This window comes from Hermetia illucens, chromosome 3 (genome assembly GCF_905115235.1).
Source record: "Hermetia illucens chromosome 3, iHerIll2.2.curated.20191125, whole genome shotgun sequence".
In the NCBI taxonomy this organism is placed as follows: domain Eukaryota; kingdom Metazoa; phylum Arthropoda; class Insecta; order Diptera; family Stratiomyidae; genus Hermetia; species Hermetia illucens.
Genome location: NC_051851.1, coordinates 134,211,268 through 134,234,782, shown reverse-complemented (window position 1 = coordinate 134,234,782; position 23,515 = coordinate 134,211,268). Strand labels below are relative to the sequence as shown.

The 23,515-nt window shown below is 43.6% G+C and overlaps 1 protein-coding gene across 1 annotated transcript; it reads left to right on the top strand.

Moving 5' to 3' along the window:
- Positions 1–3,899: 3,899 nt before the first annotated feature.
- LOC119652296 lies at positions 3,900–4,816 on the top strand. Its single transcript, XM_038056294.1, has 3 exons — positions 3,900–4,045; positions 4,243–4,363; positions 4,554–4,816. The coding sequence occupies exons 1-3, from the start codon at positions 4,031–4,033 to the stop codon at positions 4,727–4,729; spliced, it is 312 nt and encodes a 103-aa protein (XP_037912222.1). The 5' UTR covers positions 3,900–4,030; the 3' UTR covers positions 4,730–4,816.
- Positions 4,817–23,515: the final 18,699 nt, after the last annotated feature.

The following is a 23,515-nucleotide window of genomic DNA, read 5'->3' as shown; positions in this document are numbered from 1 at the left end:
AACCTCAACACTTCCAACTGGTTGCTGCTAGGCAGCAAAATAGGAGAGAGAACCGATAGGCCGAGAACTTTTCTCACTATCGGCGCTCCCGAACCCGATGTTAAGAAGATTCGGGAAAAATCGGGCTGCCGGCTCTACTATGGGCTAGGCACCGTCACGTTACAAGTGTCGGCTCCTAAAACCATGAACCATGGGGACGTGCAGCCCTCGGCATCTTCATCTGAAACGTAGATGAGGTGCCACATTTCCCAAATAAATTTACAGCATTGTAAAGCGGCGACTGCACTTATCAGTCGTCGGATCAATAGCTGCAAGGCATTTATATACATGATACAAGAACGGTAGGTTGTTGGTGGGGTAGGCTTAAACTTCCAAAATGCTGACATGTTGTATGCCAATGGAAGCGGTCGATCCCGCTCCTGCATGGTAGTCTCAAAAGACTTCCAAGTTAATTTGGTTAACGACCTATGTGATGGCGATACCACATCGGCTAAGCTAACCATAAAAATTCAACAGGGAGATAAAGAGATACTATGGTGCTCTGCATATTTTCCCTATGACGCAGTAGACATTCCCAGTGGAACATTCATCAGAGCTATCCAATATGCCAAAAGTGATGTGATATCAACGCTCATATGCTGGGGAAGATGGGCAAGATGATCGAGACTACTGGAGTATCTAGTAGGAACCGATTTGCAGATCCTTAATTTGGGTAATGAACCAACTTTCTTCAATGTGGTCAGGCGAGAGGTCATCGATATCACGGTAGCATCTCCTGCCATCGCGGCTCTGATCGGAGAGTGGAGAGTATCAAACGATATTACACTCTCGGATCCATGGGCATGGATCCACCTCCTACCACTACATTTCGGAATCCGCGGAAGACAGATTGGGTGATGTATAAAATAGAATTGAACGCCCGTCTCACGATCCCTGGGAAGCGCATCAAATCCATTGTTGGAATTGAGAAGACAACCCAGATGATCACAATTAGCATGAGAGAAGCTTTCGAAGAAAACTGTCCACTCAAGATGCCAAAAAAGGGTAAAACACCATGGTGGAACTCGGATTTGGCAAAACAGTCTGATTGAGGCGTTAGCTGGAGTCGCTATAAAGAGGCACAGGTTCTAAAGAACATAAGATCGGCTAAACGATCATCATGGAGACGCTTTTGCGAAGAGACTAACTCTCTTGAAGCAACCTCAAAGCTTAAGTGGATTCTGGTTAAAGAACGTAGCCGCAGGGTTTACAGAACGGGAGGTACACAGAAAGCGAAGAAGAAACAGCAAACAATTTGTTTCAAGTGCACTTCCCAAGCAACATCCAAAATCTAACCTCGGGGCCAACCGGTGCCTACAGCCCTCAACCGAGAGACTTGAATCTGGCATGTAGTAGTAGAATGGGCATTTAACTCATTCCATAGATACATGTCAGCAGGTCCGGATGGCATCATTCCTGCGCTAGTAATAGGGGGAATGGATGCCCTGGGTCTGCATATTCAGAATATATATCGCGCATGCCTAGCACACGCTTATATTCCAATTAAATGACGTGATGTGAAGGTGTCATTCACCCCCAAACCAGGGAAATCATCCTACACAGACGCAAAAAGCTTCCGACTGATCAATCTAACGTCCTTTCTGCTAAAAGGACTAGAAAGACTAGTAGATCCGTTCATAAGGGATACACACTTTCCTAAGTGGCCACTTCACCATACGCAACACGCCTACCAGAAAGGCAAATCTACGGAGACAGCACTCCATGAACTTACGGAAAAAATTTAAAGGCAATGTTCGAAAAAGAATACGCGCATTCATGGAAATCGAAGTTCTATCAATTATGCCTCATTCGCGGCAATTTGTGATGCGGCAAGACAGCATGGAATGCAACCGCTGCTAATCCGTTGGATCCTTCACACGCTAGAGTAGAAAAAAATCCACATATTGGTCGGTCAGAAGTCTATTGAAGCAAGATGTCTTAGGGGCTGCCCACAGAGAGGGGTTATCTCTCCACTGTTATGGCTCTTGGTAATGGATACCCTGCTGTGGCTCCTGGAGGACAAAAAAGTCTTCGCGCTAGCATTTGCGGACGACCAAGCCGTAATAATTACGGGCAAGTTTGCGGACACAGTATGTGACCGCTTGAATGTAACTCTGCATGAAATCTACAGTTGGTGCCTCCGCAATGGACTCACGGTGAACGCTAGGAAGACTGGACTAGTTATATTCGCTAGGAACGTCAGATGGAGCAGCTATACGCTACCCACCTTAGCAGGGGCGGAAATCCAGCTCGCACAAACGGTCAAGTATTTAGGAGTACATTTCAACTCCGAATTAACGTAGAAGAACCATATCCAGGAACAATATCAGAAATCCTGCAAATTGCAGCAATCGAGCAATGAGTACTACGCCGACTGCGGCACTTGAAGCTATCCTAAATTTACCCCCCGTTCACTTGGAGGTGAAACAGAAAGCAGCCAACGACGCATATAGGCTCGATACCATTTGGGCGTGGAAAGGCGGCCAATCACGCGGTCATGCGTCTATCTGGAAATTCATTGACAAACATCCGGTAGCCCTGATGCCGGCCGATCATATGGTTTCCAGATTCATCTTTGAGAAGTCCCGTTAAAAGACATTTTATAACGGGACACTGCTCCTTAAACTACCATATGGAAAAATGTGGGTAGTGATATCGGCTATATGCAGCTAATGTCAGGAGGAGGAGCAGACGACCCTGGACTTTTTATGCAGCTGTCCGGTATCCTCAGATCTCAGACGAAGACACCTTGGCAAGGTTTTCTTCAATGGACAATTTGCACACTCTCTGCCTCTGGAGAATGTTCTCAGATTCGCTAAAGCTTGCGAACACAGTAGGTGGGAAGTCATTGAATAGGCGATTTACGGGGATAGTACAATGGGCCTAACAAGGACCTGTGTACTCAGAGCTACAACTCCCCCCAATAAACTAAACTAACTAACTAGCTAGTGTTGATTTACACAAAACCTTAAAAAGGATATAATTTACGAAAAAATCCCACTGGCGTTATAACAAGAAACAAGATCGAAATTCACGAAGGACTTCAAGGATCCTTTAAGGAGTATAAAAGTATCCATGCCATCTCTTTGTTCTTATGATTTTTCACATTTTCGAACGAACATGGACATCCATAATGACGAGGATTCGAACACAGGGCAATGGGATTGAGAGGCTAACGCTCTGCCCCCTCAAAATCGCGGTGTCAAGGTTATACCATTCACGAGAAGAATATAATTTCTGAAAGTAGAATTAGGTTTACTGTTTGTGCCCTACAAGCATGAATAAATCGAATTGAAGTAAACGATTTCGGTGCATTACACCAAATTAATCACCTCTTGACGCCCAGGCATTGAAACAACAATAGAAAATGATAAGCAGGAACTCTGTAGAAATCTCCAAAGAAAAGATTAGCATACCGGTCCGAAAAAAGACTCTTTTATCTGCTGACTTTCATAGTCAAGTAAAAGACCAGTGGCAAAAGATTATTTACGAATTTTCTACGATGAAAAAAGATGATTCATTTACTCAAACCTTCTAATCAATTCTTTAGATACTTTCTATTATGCATAAAGACGGGAACAAATAAATAGTCAGACATCATCGTACCAAACTAGATAAAGTATCATTAGAACCTTACACCTCAGGTGCAACTTGGACTGTGATACTAATCAATTTTCCCACGCTGGGAACCTAAGCTCATTATTTTCACATCATGTCGTTATTACTATGCAGATATGCAACCAACCTTAATAATCACATATCCATAACATTAGGTACAGTTCACGTCGAGGAGAAATTGCATTTGGGATATATGTATAAAGTGTTGCTGTACATTAAAGGTTAAAAGTGGTTTCATGACGAACATCTTCATCCGCCGCCATCGACCTCTGCGCAAAACTATAAAAGAGCGAAAGCATTTAATCTTCAACCACATTTCAAAGATTTGCGGAGTCGGGCTAACAAGAAATACTTAAAAAATATCTTTTTCAAGATGAGGTTCCTTGCGGTAGGTACATATATACGAGTATATCCAAGCACACTTCATTAGTCATATTGAAAGGAAAAACACAATTGCAATTTTAAATATTCAATATGCAATCTCCAAATCAGTTTCACTTTCACCTATTCAATTCGTTAATACTTTTTTGTTGATTTTCATTTCTCGGTCGCTTCTTGCTTTCATCATTCCAATCCATCTTCAAGGTATCGGTTTTCGCAATTGTGGTCTTATTTGGTATTGTCTTAACTGCGGAGATGCCGCAAATAGTCTACATTCACTACAGCACACCTGAGGAGGCCGAGGAGGCACAAAAGAAAATTTTAGGTAAGTACGAGTAGTCAAACAAGTTGGCAAAGATACTCTTGCAATGCAATATGCTGTCTGCCTTTATGTCTGGGTTTGCTTTAGCATGCCAACAACTGTAGGTACCTCGTGCCAGTACTTGTAACACAATAACCCATTTACAGAAGTTTACTGAATCATCTCTTCTTTTTCTTGTATCTTTTCATTGAAGCTGAGTACGAAGGTGCTACCATAGTTATGGGCGATGACCCAACGCTCACGGTAGCAAATGTTACGTCAACCTCGGATAAACCTGAAGCTCCTTCAGAGAAACCTGATCTCAAAGCTGACGATAGTAAGACCACAACAACATCGACAACGACGGAAGCCGTTAAAGATAAAGAATAGACCTTTCAAAGAAGATAGTTTCTAAGTAAAGCTAAGAGTATTATATGTAATAAAATTATAATAAATTAATTTGCCAATCTAAAGACATTCGCCAATTTTCCTTCCCTTTCCCTCTATTTAACCCCTTAAAATGCAAAGTGATTAAATCAATGCATTATTGCCCATTATTCTGATATACATGCACCAATTCACTGCACGTGCATGCCATGAATAACCACAAAAAATCAGAATTTATTTCCACAAAAAAGGGAATCGTTCAAATTGAAGAGCTCTTCACCCAGAGATACAAATAGAAAGAAAATCGGAATAACTTTCATTCCCATTAGTTATTTATTCGGAATGTCAATTACTAAGGATAATTGATATCCATCACCAAATTTGCATTCCGAATAAATTTCACTTTGCCATCCATACCACAAATTATCATATCAACAATATCGATTCTCACTTTTTATGTATTCCTCTCCTAACTTAACAACAAACACACAAAACAGCTAACCGCCAACAACTGAAACAAGTGTATCTACAGTTTGTAGCCGAAATAGATAAATATTTAACAATAAATTCCACCAAAATATCATTCAACAGGATTTGATCAGGAAATGCATCAATTAGCAAGGATAGGAATGATAAAATCTGATTTCTGTGCATCATTTATCTGGCCTTAATTCAACTAACGGCTCGACGGGAAGAAAAGTTAAGTTTTCATTTGAATTCAGAAATAATTCACGAAGTGTAAAATTCTACATGGCAGAAGGCATAGAATCAATTAATCAGACCCTATCGCATGGATTTCGATAAGACCAAGTGATTAGCTATTCATTTCCACAGAAGATTCGTTCTCAATCTCAAATGCAAAATTCACACCAAGCCTGAACCGGTTGATAGGTATCTGTTGATTTTAGATTGGCCGTTTATTATATATGACATATATCTAATCCTAAGAGGATTGGATTTCCATTATTTACTAATAATATGCATATGAGTTGCAGAATCGTAGCTGGATAAAGTAACAATCGTTGTTTAGAAATTTTAGAATAATTTGTTTCAATCAACCACTATTCCAGAACGGTCTGTTATAGACTAATTACCCTTTCACCTAAGATATTCTGGCATCCTTTTTTGTCGAACAAACACCACATCTACCTAACAAATGAAGCATACACTAATGCCCACTAATGTCCACTAATATCTTCCGAGCGACCGCCTCGTCCTCAGAGTAGATCAACGAAATCATTATATGATCAACCGAAGTTAACTATTGCCAAAAAAGGCGACAGAGCAACACCTGACTTCCGAAAAATGAGCAAATGTTGACCATTCAGATTCATCATCATCAACGGCGCAACAACCGGTATCCGCTCTAGGCCTCCCTTAATAAGGAACACCAGACATCCCGGTTTTCCGCCGAGGTCCACCAATTCGATATCCCTAAAACCTGTCTGGGGTCCTGACCTACGCCATCGCTCCATATCAAACAGGGTCTGCCTAGTCTTCTTTTTCTACCATAGATATTGCCCTTATAGACTTTTCGGGCTGGATTATCCTCTTCCATACGGATTAAGTGACCCGCCCACCGCAACCTATTGAGCCAGATTTTATCCACAACCTGACGGCATGGTATCGCTTATAGATTTCGTCGTTATGTAGGTTACGGAATCGTCTATCCTCATGTAGCGGGATTGACCGGCGCGATTTAATATCGTTGGTTGGTTAGTTTTCGGTACTGAAGTTGCCACCATATATTTTGTCTTACCTTCATTGATGTGCAGCCCAAGATCTCGCGCCGCCTGCTCAATCTGGATGAAGGCAGTTTGAACGTCTCGGGTGGTTCTTCCCATGATGTCGATATCGTCAGCATAAGCCAATAGTTAGGTGGACTTGAAGAGGATCGTACCTCTTGCATTCACCTCAGCATCATAGATCACTTTCTCGAGGGCCAGGTTAAAGAAGACGCATGATAGAGCATCCCCTTGTCGCAGACCGTTGTTGATGTCGAATGGACTTGAGAGTGATCCTGCAGCTTTTATCTGACCTCGCACATTGATCAGGGTCAGCCTAGTCAGTCTTATCAATTTCGTCGGGATACCGAATTCTCTTATGGCCGTGTACAGTTTTACCCTGGCTACGCTATCATAGGCGGCTTTGAAGTTGATGAAAAGATGGTTCAACCGGTGTCCATATTCCAACTGTTTTTTCATCGCTTTCCGCAGAGAGAAAATCTGATCTGTTGCTGATTTGCCTGGAGTGAAACCTCTTTGGTATGGGCCAGTGATGTTCTGGGAGTATGGGGCTATCCGTCCTAGCAAGATAGCGGAGAATATCTTATAGATGGTACTCAGAAACGTGATACCTCTACAATTGCTGCACTGCGTGATATCTCCCTTTTTGAGCACAAATTGATGAACCACTTGGTGTAACTGGTCGCCTCCATATTTAACTAATTCGGCTGTAATTCCATCGGCTCTTGGCGACTTATGATCTTTTCGCCGATGAATTGCACGGACTGTTTCTCCTATACGTGATGGCCGTCGTCTTCAGTTGGTGGGACCTCCAACTCACTGATGTTCTGGTTATTCAGTAGCTCATCAAAGTACTCAACCCATCTCTCCAATATGCCCATTTTCTCGAAAATCTGATTTCCCTCTTTGTCTCGGCAAGATGAGCATCGAGGTGCATAAGGCTTCATCCTGCTGACTTGTTGGTAACACTTCCGCGCCTGGTGCGGTTGCACCCTGTACTTTTCGAGTTCACAGACTTGTTGGTTCCATCTGTGAAGTCGCTTCTCCGCTCGACGGAGTTCGTGATAAGTCCCTGCGCGTGCCCGCGTTCTTTGAGAATGCAATAATACTCGGTATGCAGCATTCTTCCGTTCCGTTGTTAGCTTGCATTCATCGTCAAACCAGCCGTTCCGGCTATTTTTGCGACTGGGGCCAAGTATATTTGTGGCCGTATCCATGATAACGTTCTCCAGGTGATTGTGAAGATCATTTGTTGATGCTTCATCTCCAGGATCTCTGGTGACTGCGGTTATTGCGGCATCCCTTAGAGGTGTTGCGGAGGGCTTTGTTGTGGATGGCTTCAGTATCCACTCTCACCTGATTGTCAGAGGGGATTGTAGGTGGTGTCGTTATTCGACCTCGGAACACCATCCCAACAAGATAGTGATCCGAGTCTATATTGACCCCCCTCTATGTTCTCACATGCATCAAGGCTGAGAGGTGGCGGCGTTCAATCAGTATGTGGTCAATTTGGTTGATAGTGGTCCGGTCTGGAGAGGACCACGTATGTTTGTGGACCGCTTTCCCCGCAAACCAGATACTTCCAACAACCATTTCGTGTGATCTGCTAACTGAATAATCTGCAGTCCGTTATCATTGGTATCCCTATACACGCTATGGGAGCCAACGTATCGCCTGAATACGGGCTCCTTCCCTACTTGACTGTTGAAATCTCCAAGTATGACTTTGATACCATACTTGGGACAGGCTTCGAGGGTCCGCTCAACTGCCTCGTAGAAGGTATTCTCCTCCGACTCAGCAGTCTCCTCTATAGGGGCTTGGACGTTTATAAGGCTTATTTTTCTAAATTTGCCTCGTAAACGCAGAGTGCATAGCCTTTCGCTTATATTTTCAAAGCCAATAACAGCAGGTTTCATTTTTTGGCTGACTAAGAAACCTACTCCGAGCACATGGTTTACTGGATGGGCACTATAATATATGGTGTAGCGGCTCTTTTCCAGCAAACCGGTTCCTGTCCATTACATCTCTTGCAACGCTGTTACACAGCCTTATATTGGGACGGGATATCGGCTAGCTGCTCAGCACCATTCAGTCTTTACAGGGAGCGCACGTTCCATGAGAAAATGCGCAAATCGTTAATCCGTTGTCGTTGTCGGGTTCGTCGTTGTAAAATCCATTCTGTCCGACGCTCCTTTCGTGGTTTCGTAGCATCGGTTTTCCGTGTAGAGTTGTCAGCCCTACCCAACCCCCAACCTGGAGGGCCAGTTGGTACATATTGTCCCGTTTTCAACCGGGGGAGACTCGCCTCCATCCTTCTCGGTCTGCAGTTTTTCATAAGGAAAGAACTCCCAGCGATCACCACGTGGAAGTGGAGATAGGGTTTGGTAGCTGAGCTGTTGGTGTTGGTTCAGCAGGCATTTCCCAGGTTTTCTGCTCCATCGTGGGTACCAATCCACGTTTCGCCCTGGAACCTACACTGCCCTTTGACCGCCGGCCATTCGGATTGGACCCCTCTTAAATGTAACTTCTTGCGCTCCTCGGGGCGCCCACTAATACCTACCTAGCTACCATAAAGTCTCTTGTTCCTGATAGTCCAATTCGTTAGTCTGACTATCATACCTTAAATGCCTTAACTGGGAGATTTTACAAAGATCCAATTCGGGATATCTGTGCATGAGGTCTTGAGTCAGGATACGCAGGACAAGTTTTATTAGGGAAAAAAAATTTATAGGAACATGAACAAGAAAAGCGTCTTACTTGCAGCCAATAACGAGCTAGTGTCGTCTAGCCCCACTGCTGGTGGCCGCAAATCCTCTCGAAGGCAGAAGCGAATACTATTTATCTCACTTTATATGTAGTAATCTGTTTAATCATGGCGCTACTCATGAAAGGGTCGTTTCGCTAAAATCATATGTTCCGGTGTAATAGCCATTTAATTTCAAATCTAACGATCCTCCTGTTAGTCCGGTAGAGAGACCGGAAGTGAGAGGTGGTAAATGAATGTAATGCGATGGCGGTGATGTGTAAATATCCCCAGAAATCTAACTTTTTCTGGTCAACTGGTGTTCATTTCAATGTCGTTAAAAACTCGTCATTCGGTGGCTAGTTGTCCAATATCTGCCCAGCTTCCTACCATCTACATACGTCAGGCTTTATGAATCTCAGGTCAAAGATACCAAAATAAGTAACGAGAGCATCAGCGGCAATAGTCGGTACAAAGACGATCAAAATGCACTTGCCATACAAACAGCCGTTATCACAATATTTTCTAATCAAAACTATAGACTTCGCAGTAAAAGACGCTTTCCAAAACCGCTATATTGCTCAGAATTGTTATTATTAAAGTTGCATTGTATGGTGAACTTTTCTTTTCTACGCCGGTGACCATCACAGGATAATGGGTTCCATTGTATGGCATAAACTACATAGGAATTACCACCCAATATATGGGCTATCCACTGCCATTTCCTTCTTATCAAGGTAACCACGGGCATCGGCGAAGTTCTTCGCCTGTTATTGTCTTTGGCCAGGGCATCCCGACAACATAAGGCAAACATGAACTGATGAAAGCTTGAAGCTTCCAAGTAATAGTGGCAGTCCGCTTTCGTATACTCCTCCCATATAGCGAAATGGAAAGAACATTGGTACAGAACAGCCTTAACTTGATGTTGGTATTGAGACAGTTGCATTTTCAGACTTTAGACAACAAAACGAATACAAATTTAGTATTGTCAGTGCGTGGGGCGACATCAAGTTTAGTGCCAAGATCGGTAGAAACAACGCCTTCCATGTCCTCCGAAAAATTCAAAAAAAAAGTGGAATGTTCCGTCAAATTGAGAATCTTGGTTTTGCTGGTGTTCACGTTCAGCCCGACTATGTTTGCTTCCTTCCCCTAACCTAAAGTCGTTTCACCGAATTGCATAACTCGGTGGGAGAGCAATCATATATGATCAGCATAATCGAGGTGCCGGAGGAAAGACATCATAGTCTATTGATTCCATCTTCATTCTCCAGAAAAGTCAGCTTGAAGAACGTTGCTGATAACGAGAAGAAAAAATATCGATGACAAGATCTAACCGAGATCAGATTTCGCTTAGATGCAGGACTTGACATTTACCACATCCATAAGCTTGCTCTGATAAAAGTTATTACACTTAATCTTAAAGCATTGTAGACAAACTCCATCTTCACAATGTCGAAAACTTCAAAATCGATGAAAAGTAGGGGAGCTTTGGAGATGTTAATGTAATAGCTCCATGAGGATTCTGAGCGAAAACCAGCCTGCTCATGTTACGGTGGCTTGCCATATCATCTATTAGGATGGAACTCCAACGAGTATTATGCAATGGAAAATCGCGGCGAAGTGTTCTTTCCGCCTCTTCAACTGTTCATTGACGTGGATGACAAGACGTGGATGAGCTCAAAGAGGTATTATCTGTCTCTAACATAAAAAGGGAGATATTATATAGTGCAACAATTATAGAGGTATCACGTTGCTGAATACCATTTATAAGATATTCTCTGCTATCTTGCTAGGCCGGATACACCCCCATACGCCCAGAACATCATTGGCCCATACCAAAGAGGCTTCACTCCAGACAAATCAGCAACAGATCAGATTTTCTCTTTGCGGCAAGCGATGGAAAAACTGTTGGAATACGGACGTCAGTTGCGCCATCTTTTCATTGATTTTAAAGCCGCCTATGATATCATAGCCAAGATAAAACTGTACACGACAATGAGAGAATACCGTATCCCGAGGAAATTGATAAAACTGACTAGGCTGACCCTGACTAATGTGCGAGGCCAGATTAAAGCAGCAGGATCACTCTCAAGACCATTTGACATGAACAACGGTCTACGACAAGGGGATATGATCCGTGATACTGAGGTAAATGCGAGTGCTACGATTCTGTTTAAGTCCACCCAACTACTGGCCTATGCTGATGCTATCAACATCATGGGAAGATCGACCCGAGACGTACAAACTGTCTTGATCCAAATCCAGTAGGCGGAGTGAGAACTTAGGCTTCACATTAATGAAGGCAAGACAAAATATACGACGACACCGAAAACCAACCAACCAACAACATGAAACCGCACTGATAAAACGGGAAAAATAAAGATAGGAGACTACATCTTTGAGACCGTTGATAATTTATCCTATCTAGAGTCGAAAATAACAACCGATAACAGCTACAACGATGAAATCCGCGCACGGTTGTTGGCAGCCAACAGAGCCTATTTCAGCTTACAAAAACTGATCCGCTCGAAACGTCTCACCATAAGGTCAAAGGTTTTTCTGTACAAGACAATGATCTTGCCAATCCTCATGTATTCCTCGGAGAGTTGGGTTCTTAGCAAGAAAAATTACGAACGGCCACGTTCGAGAGAAGAATCCGCCGAAGAATTGTTGGCCCCCTACATAACGACAAAATCTATGAGCAATATAATGACCGTCTGGTCGTGGATAAAATCCGGCTCAATAGGTTACGGTGGGCGGGTCACTTAATCCGTATGGATGAGAACGATCCTCCCCGAAGAGACTACAAGGGCAATATATATGATAGAGAAAGAAGACGAGGCAGACCCTGCCTGAGATGGAGCGATGGCGTAGGTGGACCTCGGCGCAAAACTGGCGATGTCTGGTGTTCCATATTAAGGCAGGCCTAGACCGGATACCGATTGTTGCGCCGTTGATGATGGTGATGAGCTCAATGTGCAACATGCTTATAGTGAGATTGAATTGTGCTTATGTTTGTCACTTCAATTTCGCCGGTTCTTCTGTTGCAGTTCTCTCTGACTAACTGACTGGAACATATGTCAATTCACTGTTATACATCTCTACCTGCAAGCGCAGCAAACGAAGGTAAGCAGTCATCAGATGATGGACCCTTTCTACTCTATATTGGAAATTTCCATTGGTACAATTGTAATGTTTTTTATCCTGGACCGAAATCTTGCAGTGAAGATCCTATCAGGAACCATGTTTCCAAACCCTGGAGGCGTGTCTTTGATAGCCTTCAACAAAAGTTAAACTCCAGAATCACGTCTGCTGCCAATAGGTTTCCCGAAGTACAAACACATATTGCTGCTCTTCCACTCCGCGGTCCCATTTCACTTCGATTGATTTAACGAGAACGTATCACTGCCAGTCTTTCCCGTTGTAAGGACCTTCGAAATAAGAGGGGGAGGAAAGGGGGCAGACACTCCAACAGTTTATAGAAAATGTACTAGGATAGATTACAGCTTCGTTTACAGAGGTATCTACACTTCTTTGTAACCGCCAGAAGAGCAGAGCAGTTGAAAACTTGCATCAATAAGGAGTTGAATATTTTGCTAAGCATGTTGGAGACAAAAAAAAATGCCCAAACCCGCAAAATAGACAGATTAAACACAATTTCATCCACATGCCTTCCTCAAAAGTTGAAAAAATCCCCATATCTTAATATGTGACCTATCCACTGCCACCTTAGCTTTCCGATCAGCACGACCACAGGTATCTTTTTTACTGTCTCAAGCCAGAGCATTTCAAAGATGCGAAGCTCACACAAGTTGATGGAAGCTTAGAGCAATCGAGTAACCGTGCCGTTCACTTTCCATATATCGCTCCCATATAGATTGCACAGAAGAAAACCTGGCATGGGAAAATCTTCGCTTCAAGTTGGTATTGCGATTTTCAGATTTTAGACAAAGCAGTCAAGGCGAATCTGACACAGACACTACTAATGCACCGAACAACATCAGTCCGGTAGTACCATCTGCAGTAACAATGTTACGTAGCTGTACATACTGGTTGAGACCTTAAATACTCTACCCATTAACCCAAATAACAAGAGTACAATGATCAGCCAAACTGAAAAGCTTGCTTTTGTTGGTATTTATTTTCTCCGAAGACCAATTGTAGACTAAACACTCTTGGAAAGAAAGTTTCCTTCTTCCAACTTCTTAACGACTAATTTCAGGTCAGGAAGGTTGAAGGGTGTACACGTTTTATGAATGCGACGAATTAATACAAATATTGAGAACAGTCTCCTCTCTTGGCTGTTACCAATTTGAAGCTGTCCAAAAAAGTAAGAACAGTGGAGTACCAAAGTCAACGATTTTGCATTATTCGTAATTCGGCCATCTCGAAAATCTATTTCCCATCGGCCTCATATCGCCGCAGTCGTAAGTATAACGACCACAAAACTGAAAACTTAAGTTTGATTTCTAAAGTGAATGAAATCTTTGGCTTTATTTCTGGATTCGGTGATGGGTCATAGACGTACGTGTTAGTATTTTTAGATGATTCGGGTCGTCTAAGTATGATAAAATGGTAAAATAAGCCCGCTTATATGAGGTGGACTGGCGCTGCGATTGGTACACTGCATCCCCAAGCTTCCCTGAAAGTCTTTTGGGGTAGTTGTCCTATCACGGCAGGTTCCGATTATCGGGGACCTGGCATTCGAAACGAAAGTACACAGCACCGCTGAACAATTGTCATACAGATGTTTTTGGTCGTCACAATTCCACCATTCGCAATAACGTTTCCGTCACCCATAAAGTTAATATTCTACGAGTTGATGAACTAGACTAGACGTTCCACGGATAAAATGATTCGAGTGGTACCAATAATCCAAGCATATTTCTGGTACCGACACTCGGTTAATTTTATCTGTATGTCAGCCGATCCTGTACAAGCCAATGCTCGATTGCATCAGCAACTACCACTACTCAACAACAAGAGAAGAGAGTAATGCAAAAAGTATCACCCCGAATTGTAATATATTCGCCCAAAAACTTCAGGACATTAAAATCCCAAATCTGACACGTGCTCCTACATCAGGTACATTATCAGCAAATCAGGCAACTCCCATCAAATCCTTTTATGCAACTGCATAGAAAATTTTAAATTGATTCCATACTTGGCTGACTGACTGCTGCTTTTTTACGGATATAAGGCTTGATACCTTAGTTTGTCTTTTATAATTATTAAACCCACACTTAAGCAACAGAACAAACGTAAGGAAGAACACAAACATTCACGACGCAACCGAGATTCGAATAGCTGAAAGCCGACCTACTCGGCCTTTTAACTTTTTGCGAGCTCACAGACCACAACCGGTACTAAAGGCTCCTCTATTGTTCGTAGTATGCCAACACCCATTTTAGAAGATATTCCCATCAATACTACCTTCAAGTAGATCAAAATTCTCTTGGTAACTTCCGAGGCCTAAATGTTTATTTCCTCCCTCATCCAATCCTTGGACAACCGTAAATCCTAACATAACCAAACGTATTACAGGAAGCAACCGCACTCCAGGCACGCTCTAGTCGCTATTTATAGGTGGTGACCTCAATACTGGACATCACTCCTAGTTTGATGACTGCCAAAACGACCGACACCGTAATTCCTATTTGATTATACATCAACTACATATTATCCTCGAAAATAGAGAAAGTATATAGATAACTTCCCCGGCTGCCACGAGATAAAATCTGAAGAAGAATCCAAGTTAAAACCGGACATTTCTAAAGCATACTTGAGGATACCGAGGCAGCGGCAACTCAGCAAAGCTTATTACGAATATCTCGCATAGGTCTTAGAATAGATAGATAACAAGGATTTTCACCAATTTTAAGGGAAAGAGAAAGGATCAAGTGGCATTTTCTTAAATTTATTGTCAGCTTATTCACAGAACATCAGTGGACAGTCTACTCGGGGCAAAGTTGGCACAAACAATTTATTATCGACAGCTTAGAGGAAGCAAGCAAGACGAATGAAGAACAAATAGAAGCCGTTATTAAATAATATTAATAATAAGGGACCGTATATAGAGCTCTGCGGAACTTCGGAGAGAGAACAAAAGATACGGAATAAAACTCTTTCTGCTCACACCGTTTACTATTTATTCGGAGTTAGATCCTGACATGCTAGCATTCTCGACACCAGAATTTCTTCTAGGTTTCATCTTTCTTCCACAACTAGTGGGCAGAGGTGGATTACGTGCTCAGGGTTCTCTGGGATTTCATTGCAGTTTGGACAATCGAGTAAGGCATCCAGTCTAAACTTGTACTGGTACTAGCGATATCTTCCATGCCCCTTGAGAAACTTGGTAAGATCGTAATTTATCTCACACTCCACACTCCTTGATAGTACGGATAAGTGTTCATCGACCCTATCCCATCCCTTTCAATATCCTTCGTCTGCGATAAAGGAGAGATTGAATTCGTATTGTATATGCTCCTCATCTCATCTACCAAGAAGTAATCGGCATCATTCCCGAGATGCAAACGCTGCATCACCTCAGACAGTCCTGAAGGCAGAGCATACCCGTAGACTGTACTCAATTTATTACCATTTAATAATACGTTTCCACACACTAGGACTGTATAGACCAAGATCGACCTCACCAGTCTAATTATAATCAAGCTAGTCCTGAAGTCGTAGACCTCCCACCATCAGTACCTCGCAAACATACTGCACGTGTTGCTAATAACTAAACTTCGCGTCGAACATCATTCGAAAGTATTTGATGTCCGGCTTGGAAGTAATGAAATGATACCCCATTAGAAGCTCAGTATCTCCGAAATGCTTTACCAATAGATGGCGACACTTAAACATATCTTGTGTTGTACTTATCGCATCGGGTCATACTATACGGCGATTTGAAGACAATCTGGGCTACAGGTGGCTCTTTGACAGTTTTATGATCGTACGTTTCAGTCTCAAGTTATAGCGCGTCAAAGATGGAGTCCACCAAGGAAGAAGTTCGTCATATTTTACATTTTTACTACCTGAGAGGTAAAAATGCAACGAAGCCGCCCAAAAAAATGTGTAAAGTTTATGGGCTCGATACTGTAACGATTCGTACAGCACAGCGTTGGTTCGATCGATTTCGTTCTGGTGCAGTGGATGTCGAAGATACACCCCGTACTGGTAGACCAATCGTCGTAGAAACCGATAAAATCGTCGAAATCATCCAAGTAGACCGGCATGTGAGCATTCGCTCGATTGGCCAGGAACTGGGTATAGACCATAAAGCCGTTTGGAACCATTTGCAAAAGATTAAATTCCAAAAAAAAACTGGATGTTTGGGTGCGGCAAGAGTTGACGCAAAAAAATTTCTTGGGCCGAATCTACACCTGCGATGCACTGCTGAAACGGAACGAATTCGACCCATTTTCGAAGCGGATGGTGACTGGTGATGAAAAGTGGACCACGTACGATAACCTCAAGCTGAGAAGATCATGGTCAAAGGTTGGCGAGCCGGCCCAAACCATCGCCAAGCCCGGATTGACGGCCAGGAAGGTTTTGCTGTGTGTTTGGTGGGATTGGAAGGGAATCATCCACTATGAGCTGCTCAACTATGGCCAGACCCTCAATTCGGTTCTCTACTGTAAGCAACTCAACCGTTTGAAGCAGGCGATTGACCAGAAGCGGCCAGAATTGGTCAATAAGGATCACACATCTTTGATGACCCCCCAGAAGCTACGGGAGCTCGGATGGGATGTCCTATCGCACCTACCACCAATATTTGCTGATACTACTCTTTCCGAGAATTGCATCTTTGGCCAAGCCAATAACCAATTTAATGGCATCAAAGGTTGACAAAACCCATACAGCCGGTCGAAAAGGCCTCCTCAGCTTCCAACAACCTAATCTATTGTAGATTACTCGCTCTAGCACTTTCCCCAAGTTATCCAGAAGACATATAGGTCTATAGGAGGGATACTCACCTGAACGTTTATAAGCCTTAGGCAGTAATAGTAACTGCAGGAAATATACGACCAACTCAGCGAACATTTCCGGTCTAGGTTTCATGGCAAGCGTATGCCATCCAAATCCGATGCGTTGCTGTCTTCTATTCTACTGGAGCTAAGCTGTGATGACTGGTGGAACTGCCGTCACATTCAGGGGGTGTACAATTTTCTTTTACTGAATATAGTCATGTTGGGTATCAAAGGGAAGCTCTCGATTAGTACTTTTCAGGCTAACAGTTCTGAAATTTGTTGCACAAGGGGGTGGTGCGAGGACTGAAAAGTAATAATTCCTCTCACGAGCCCATTCTCGGAACCCATCCAAACGAAAAATCTGAAAAAAAATTACAACAAAACAGTTTTTATTAAAGATTTGATGGATAGCTGCACGGGAGATACTATATTCACAGGAAACATGCTGCTGAGAAAAATGGAACATCTTTTAAGGAGCTTGCTTAATATTTTATAATTAAACCCAGATTCTGCAATGCAAATAACATGACACCGTAAAACTAATGCAGATATGTATAATAGGTAAAAGAATCTTATAATAATATGGGAAGCAGTTAGGTCCTTGGTGGTTTTATATGATTACCTGTCGTATAGACTTAACCCCAAGGTCTTCTTCGAAACGGATTGATTTTATGGTCACATTCACTGTAACAAACAACAACGGTAACAGTCTATACTGAATGTGTGGCTCAGCATTCATAGTGGTAAATGCAATCTTGACCGGAGTACAAAGTCCGGCACCCGAGTTAAAACGCCCGCTTGGACGTAACCCCAAGAAACTCCCACTAGAGGGCCTGCTGAACTCAGCTAAAAGAACATGAACCAGAGATTCTACATGTAAATTCAAAGGGTTATCTTGGTTCCCATGGTACCAGTATACCCCTGGTAAGCTTTCGTGACCGAAGTCACTTCAAGTCAGTCCCCACTCTAATTATGCCTTGGAGCAATCCCCTACTGCATCGCGACCAGGAAGCCACAATACACAATACACTCTTACTACACCCCAACATAGAATATAGTAGTCTAAAGTCAGAGAGTAATTTTTGCAGAAAACCCGTCTTCAAACAGGAAATAGATGTGACAATGGTAGTTGTGGCTTTAACGGTCTGACTAACTACTGACTTACTGTTTTGGATTTTTTTCATCTTGCGTATTGACATTTTTTATAGTGCAGCAAGCCTTGCAAATTAGCAATTTATATATAACTCAATGTGAGAGCGTCCGCCTTTCAATCGCGGAGCCGTCGCGTCGGTTCGAAGTTGTGGAAATCTGCCCTGAACTTTCTATTTTTATTTTTTCAATCTCGCAGTGTGTAATTCCGTCATCCAAGTTACTCTTTGGCAAATTACTCTTTCCTGCCCCCTTCGGCGTGCTATTCCGTTTACATTTTAATTGACGCAACTTTTTGTCTGTGCTTAATAGTTCACCTGCGATTTGCATATTTGTAGGCAATCATATTGAATAATGGCGTCACCTCCAATTTACGACATCCGATGCGCACAGTGTAACGAGCCTGAATCCGCGCGCTCTTAGTTCCTCGATTGCGACGGTTACTGCGGGAAATCTTACCACATCAAATGTCTAGGTATTCCTGCAGTATTCTTGGAGATTCGAGCAAAGTTCGCTAAAAACATATCTTATCGCTGCAACACTTGCCATGGCTCCACGCTGTCTGATGCAATACAGTTGCTCAATAAACAGTCCTCGACCTCGGCCGCCATTCAGCGCGCCGTTGAGACTTCCGCTTTGGTACCAAAGTCAAATGGATTCCCTCTACCGGCGGCTTCTACTGTATCTACTGTACCTCCAGCTATGTCTACATCTCCTTCTGCCAAGGACGACCATACCAAGCCCCCCGATTCAGCCCAATCACTGAATTTCGCCGAAAACGTGAGCCGCAACACTGGTGCAGTGCCAAAAATGCAGCGATCGACGTCGTCATCTGCGTGTTCCCGACGGCTCAGGAATCCGTTAGACGAGACTGTGACTTCCGAAAAGGCGCTTTCTACTGTGCATAACAATGTAGCCTCAACATCATCTCAGGAGTCTATGCACCAGGCCTCTCACTCTGTGTTGAATTCGCCTGCAATGCCCTCCTACATCAGGGTTGCTTCCACTGGCTCTACACCCCTAATCCAGCGGCCCCCATGCAATGAGTTACGGTCCACCGAGCCTCCGATCCTGTCTCGCTCCATCGCGCCTACGACGGGACAATATCCGCAGTCTTCTCAGCAAGTTTTGAATCGGAACACAGCCGCCCCACTTTCTGACATCGTTCCTGTCGCCAACGAAGCTCCGCTTCCTGCTACCGCCATATATCCTGGCACTTCATCCATCCATACCAGTGGCCCCAAGTTAAAGGTGGCGCCGCCACCTAAACAGCTCTTCATCTCCAGGCTAGCGTTGACAACTTCTACGGACGATGTTCTGGAGTATATAAGGAGCAAAGTTAGTTTACTCTCTCCGCTGTCCTGCATTAAACTCACAAAAGACGACAACACCGACCGGGTGATTGCATCTTTCAAGGTTACTTATCCACACGAAGTTGATGTCCTCGGCAACCCTTCTTTCTGGCCTGAAGGTGTATTTATCAAGCCATATAAGCGCCCCAATTCGCGGGTAAATTTCAGGGCAACCCGCCTGCCTCGCCGAGCTATATAACTGGATCCATGTTCACTGTCCGTCTATTTTATCAGAACGTCAGGGGTTTAAGAACCAAGCTGGGGGCCTTCAATTTATCCGCGCTGGCTCAGCAACACCATGCCATCTGTATCTCCGAAACCTGGCTATACGATGCCATATTATACTCCGAGCTCCCCGAAGGGTACTCCACTTTCCGTTGTGACAGGGACCGGGATGCTTCTCGTAAGTCCACTGGCCGTGGAGTCCTAATTGCTATAAAAGATTCACTCCCCGCTGAACTCGTCTTCTCCTCCTCTGGCTTTCCTTTTGATTGTGTTGGTCTTCGTGTCTCCCCGCCCAGCTTCCTCCCGTTCATTGTTTCTTGTGTATATGTCCCCTGTGCTAGCCCTTCTCACCTGTATGAAAAATTGTTTGACAGTTTGTCTGAACTCCTTACCGTCAGATTCCCTTCCCTCCCTTTCTTCCTTTGTGGAGATTTCAACCACCCCATACTCAACTGGCCTAATCATCCTAGTCTTCCAATTCCTTCCAGCAACCTCTCCCATTCTTCCCTCCCACTTTCTTCCTTTATGTATACTTGCTCTGCCCTGAATTTCAATACCACCAAAAACTCCTTGGGCCGCACTCTCGATCTCTTCCTTTTCAACCTCCCCGAGCGCCACCTCTCTTTATTTCCTGGCACATCCCCGTATGTAAAAACCGACGCTCACCATCCTGCGGTTGAATTTGAAGCGGAGCTCCCTCGTTCAAAACCCAAAACCAAACGTAAACCCACTAAGTTCAACTTCCGCAAAGCCAATTTTGACGGTCTGAACTCAGCTTTAGCGTCTTTCAACTGGGTACATATATTAAATAATTCATCGTGTGATCAAGCTCTTAACACCTTCTACAATATCCTCTCTGATCTCCTCTCCTGTTATGTCCCTTCTTCCCCTCCCTGCCTACGTTCTTACCCAACTTGGTTCACATCGGAACTTCATATTAACATTCGCTTGAAACATACGCTGCGGAAGAAGTTTCGGGCTTCTAAAAATGACGCCGACCTTGCTCACTTTCAAGCTATACGATGTACTGTGAAGTCAATAGTCAGAAAAGCGCGTAAAAGGTACCTATTGAGCGTCGAAGCCGCCCTCGCCCGCGGTAACTTAAAACCTTTTTGGTCTCACGCTCGCAACTTTGGTAATCCAACTCAATCTGTCCCTTCTTCTATCAGCTTCGCTGACTCCACTGCCAACTCCCCATAACAATCCTGCGACCTTCTCTGCACCTACTTCTCATCAGTGTTTTCTCCCTCGAGCCCTTCACCCTCTACACCTTTCATAACCACACACTCCTCCGAATCACTAGCCATTCCTCTCCTTACGCCTTCCTTGGTTGAGTTCCTCATTGGTAACCTTGACCCCAATGTCGGACCTGGCCCCGATGGGCTTCCTAATCTCTTCCTCCTTAACTGTAGAAAACACATTTCCCTCCCCCTGTGTATAATCGACAACAAAAGTGTAGACGGATGCTACTTTCCCCGTCTCTGGAAAGAGGCCATTATCATTCCTATCCTCAAGAGCGGAGACCCTTCCCTTGCTGTGAACTACCGCCCTATTTCCCTTCTCTCCTCTTGCTCCAAAATCCTAGAAAGATACGTCAACGACTGGTTGACCGCGCACTTCGGTCACCTCATTGTCAAAGAGCAGCATGGTTTCGTGAAACATAGATCAACGGCTTCAAATCTTCTGGTCTTTACCAACTTTGTTGCTAAACGCTTGAATTCACGACAGGAGGTACATGCTGTTTATACTGATTTCTCCAAAGCCTTTGACTCCGTTGACCATAACATTCTCCTCTCTAAACTTTCTTCGCTAGACTTCCCTCCCTCAGTCATCTCCTGGCTTTCCTCCTATCTCTCATACCGTTCCTGCAAAGTTTATTTTCATGGTCACTCATCTGGTTCCTTCTCTCCTTCCTCTGGTGTTCCCCAAGGCTCTACACTTGGCCCCCTACTCTTCCTGTTTTTTATCAACGACCTCGCCTCCATCCTCACCTGTCCGTATTTGCTTTACGCACACGACCTTAAATTGTTTGCCTCTGTTTCGTCTCCATTGGACTGTGCTCTCTTACAATCCAACCTTGATAATTTAGCCCGTTGGTGTTCGGTCAACAAGCTAACACTGAATGTCAACAAATGCCACTGGATGCGCTATTCCCTTAAACCCTCCCCATCATCCTTTTCCTATTCTCTCAGTGGTCAACGCCTTTCACTACTGACCTCCTTCAAAGACCTGGGTGTAATATTCGACGATAAACTTCGTTTCAATTCCCACTTCGTTGACATCATCAATAGAGCTTCCAAAATGTCTGGTTTTATCCTACATTCCTCGTCCGACTTTACCTCAATCCAGCCCTCCTTAACACTCTTCAATTCCCTTGTCAAAAACATCCTTGAATATTGCTGTGTAGTCTGGTCTCCCTACCGCATTCGTGACGGCTGCGCTCTTGAAGCTGTACAACGCAAATTCACCCGGACCCTCTTTTACAAAAAGAACCTTCCACGGGTTGATTATCCGTCACGACTCCGCACCCTCAATCTCCCCTCCCTACAGCAACGCCGTATTTTCCTTGATATGTGTACTCTTTTCAAACTCTGCAATGGTCTGATATACTGCTCCGCCAACTCGGATATTACTCTCCGTATCGCCTCGTCTCATGACACACGTAATGCGGATATTTTTGATGTGCCCTTCGCCGAGCTCGAGATTTACTTTCACTCTCCGATCCCGAGGTTTTGCTGGTCCTACAATGCCCTACAGCTTGGTTCCTTTGACTCTATGTCCCTCTCTAGCTTTAAGCGCAAAATATGCCATTTACTTGCTCCTCCCTTTGAGGACAATATGTAATAAGAAATTTGCTTTCTGTGTATTGTCCTCATTAAATAAATAAATAAATAGAAGCACATGTCTCGTCAAGGACTGCACCGAGGCGATTACTACATATGTCTCTATGGAAAGTTGAAGTTGCCATGCTACCAATCGAAAAGTACACGAAGTTTCCATTTCAATACTGCGGTAGATTACTGTATGGTCGTGGACGATGTTAATCAAAGAAACTACAATTCCTACCTCCACCAATACCTCATCAGCAGTAGCCTAACCGTGCACCGTTCTCCGATACGTATCAGTCGCCACAATACCATAATCATCAAGATTAATTCTCCCAGGAAAACAATATGTCTCATAATTCTTCCAATTCCTGGCCATCGGAAAACAAGTTAAAAACAATCAATCAAATCCATCCAAAATCCTAAGAACCATAAAGTATCCACGGCACCACTAAGAATTTTTCAACTAGCTGTTGGCCATTCATTCGAATACCAAAATTTTATTGGCTTCCCAATATAATCTTATAATAAAAGAGACCCCCGGACGGAGCCTATTTAGGAATCAATACGTTCCTCACTCTTTTTTCCTATGAAACGAATCCGCAACCTTGACATACTTATGCATCCAAGCAAACCCTTGCTTTCCCCACCAACTAGCTTCACAATTGCGTCTTTTATAAAGACCTGAATCCTTGATAAAACTATTACGACGTAGAGGTTATCCTGCCACAGAAAGGCCTTCATGCGATGCTATTAAGAAATTCTTCCCCATCAACT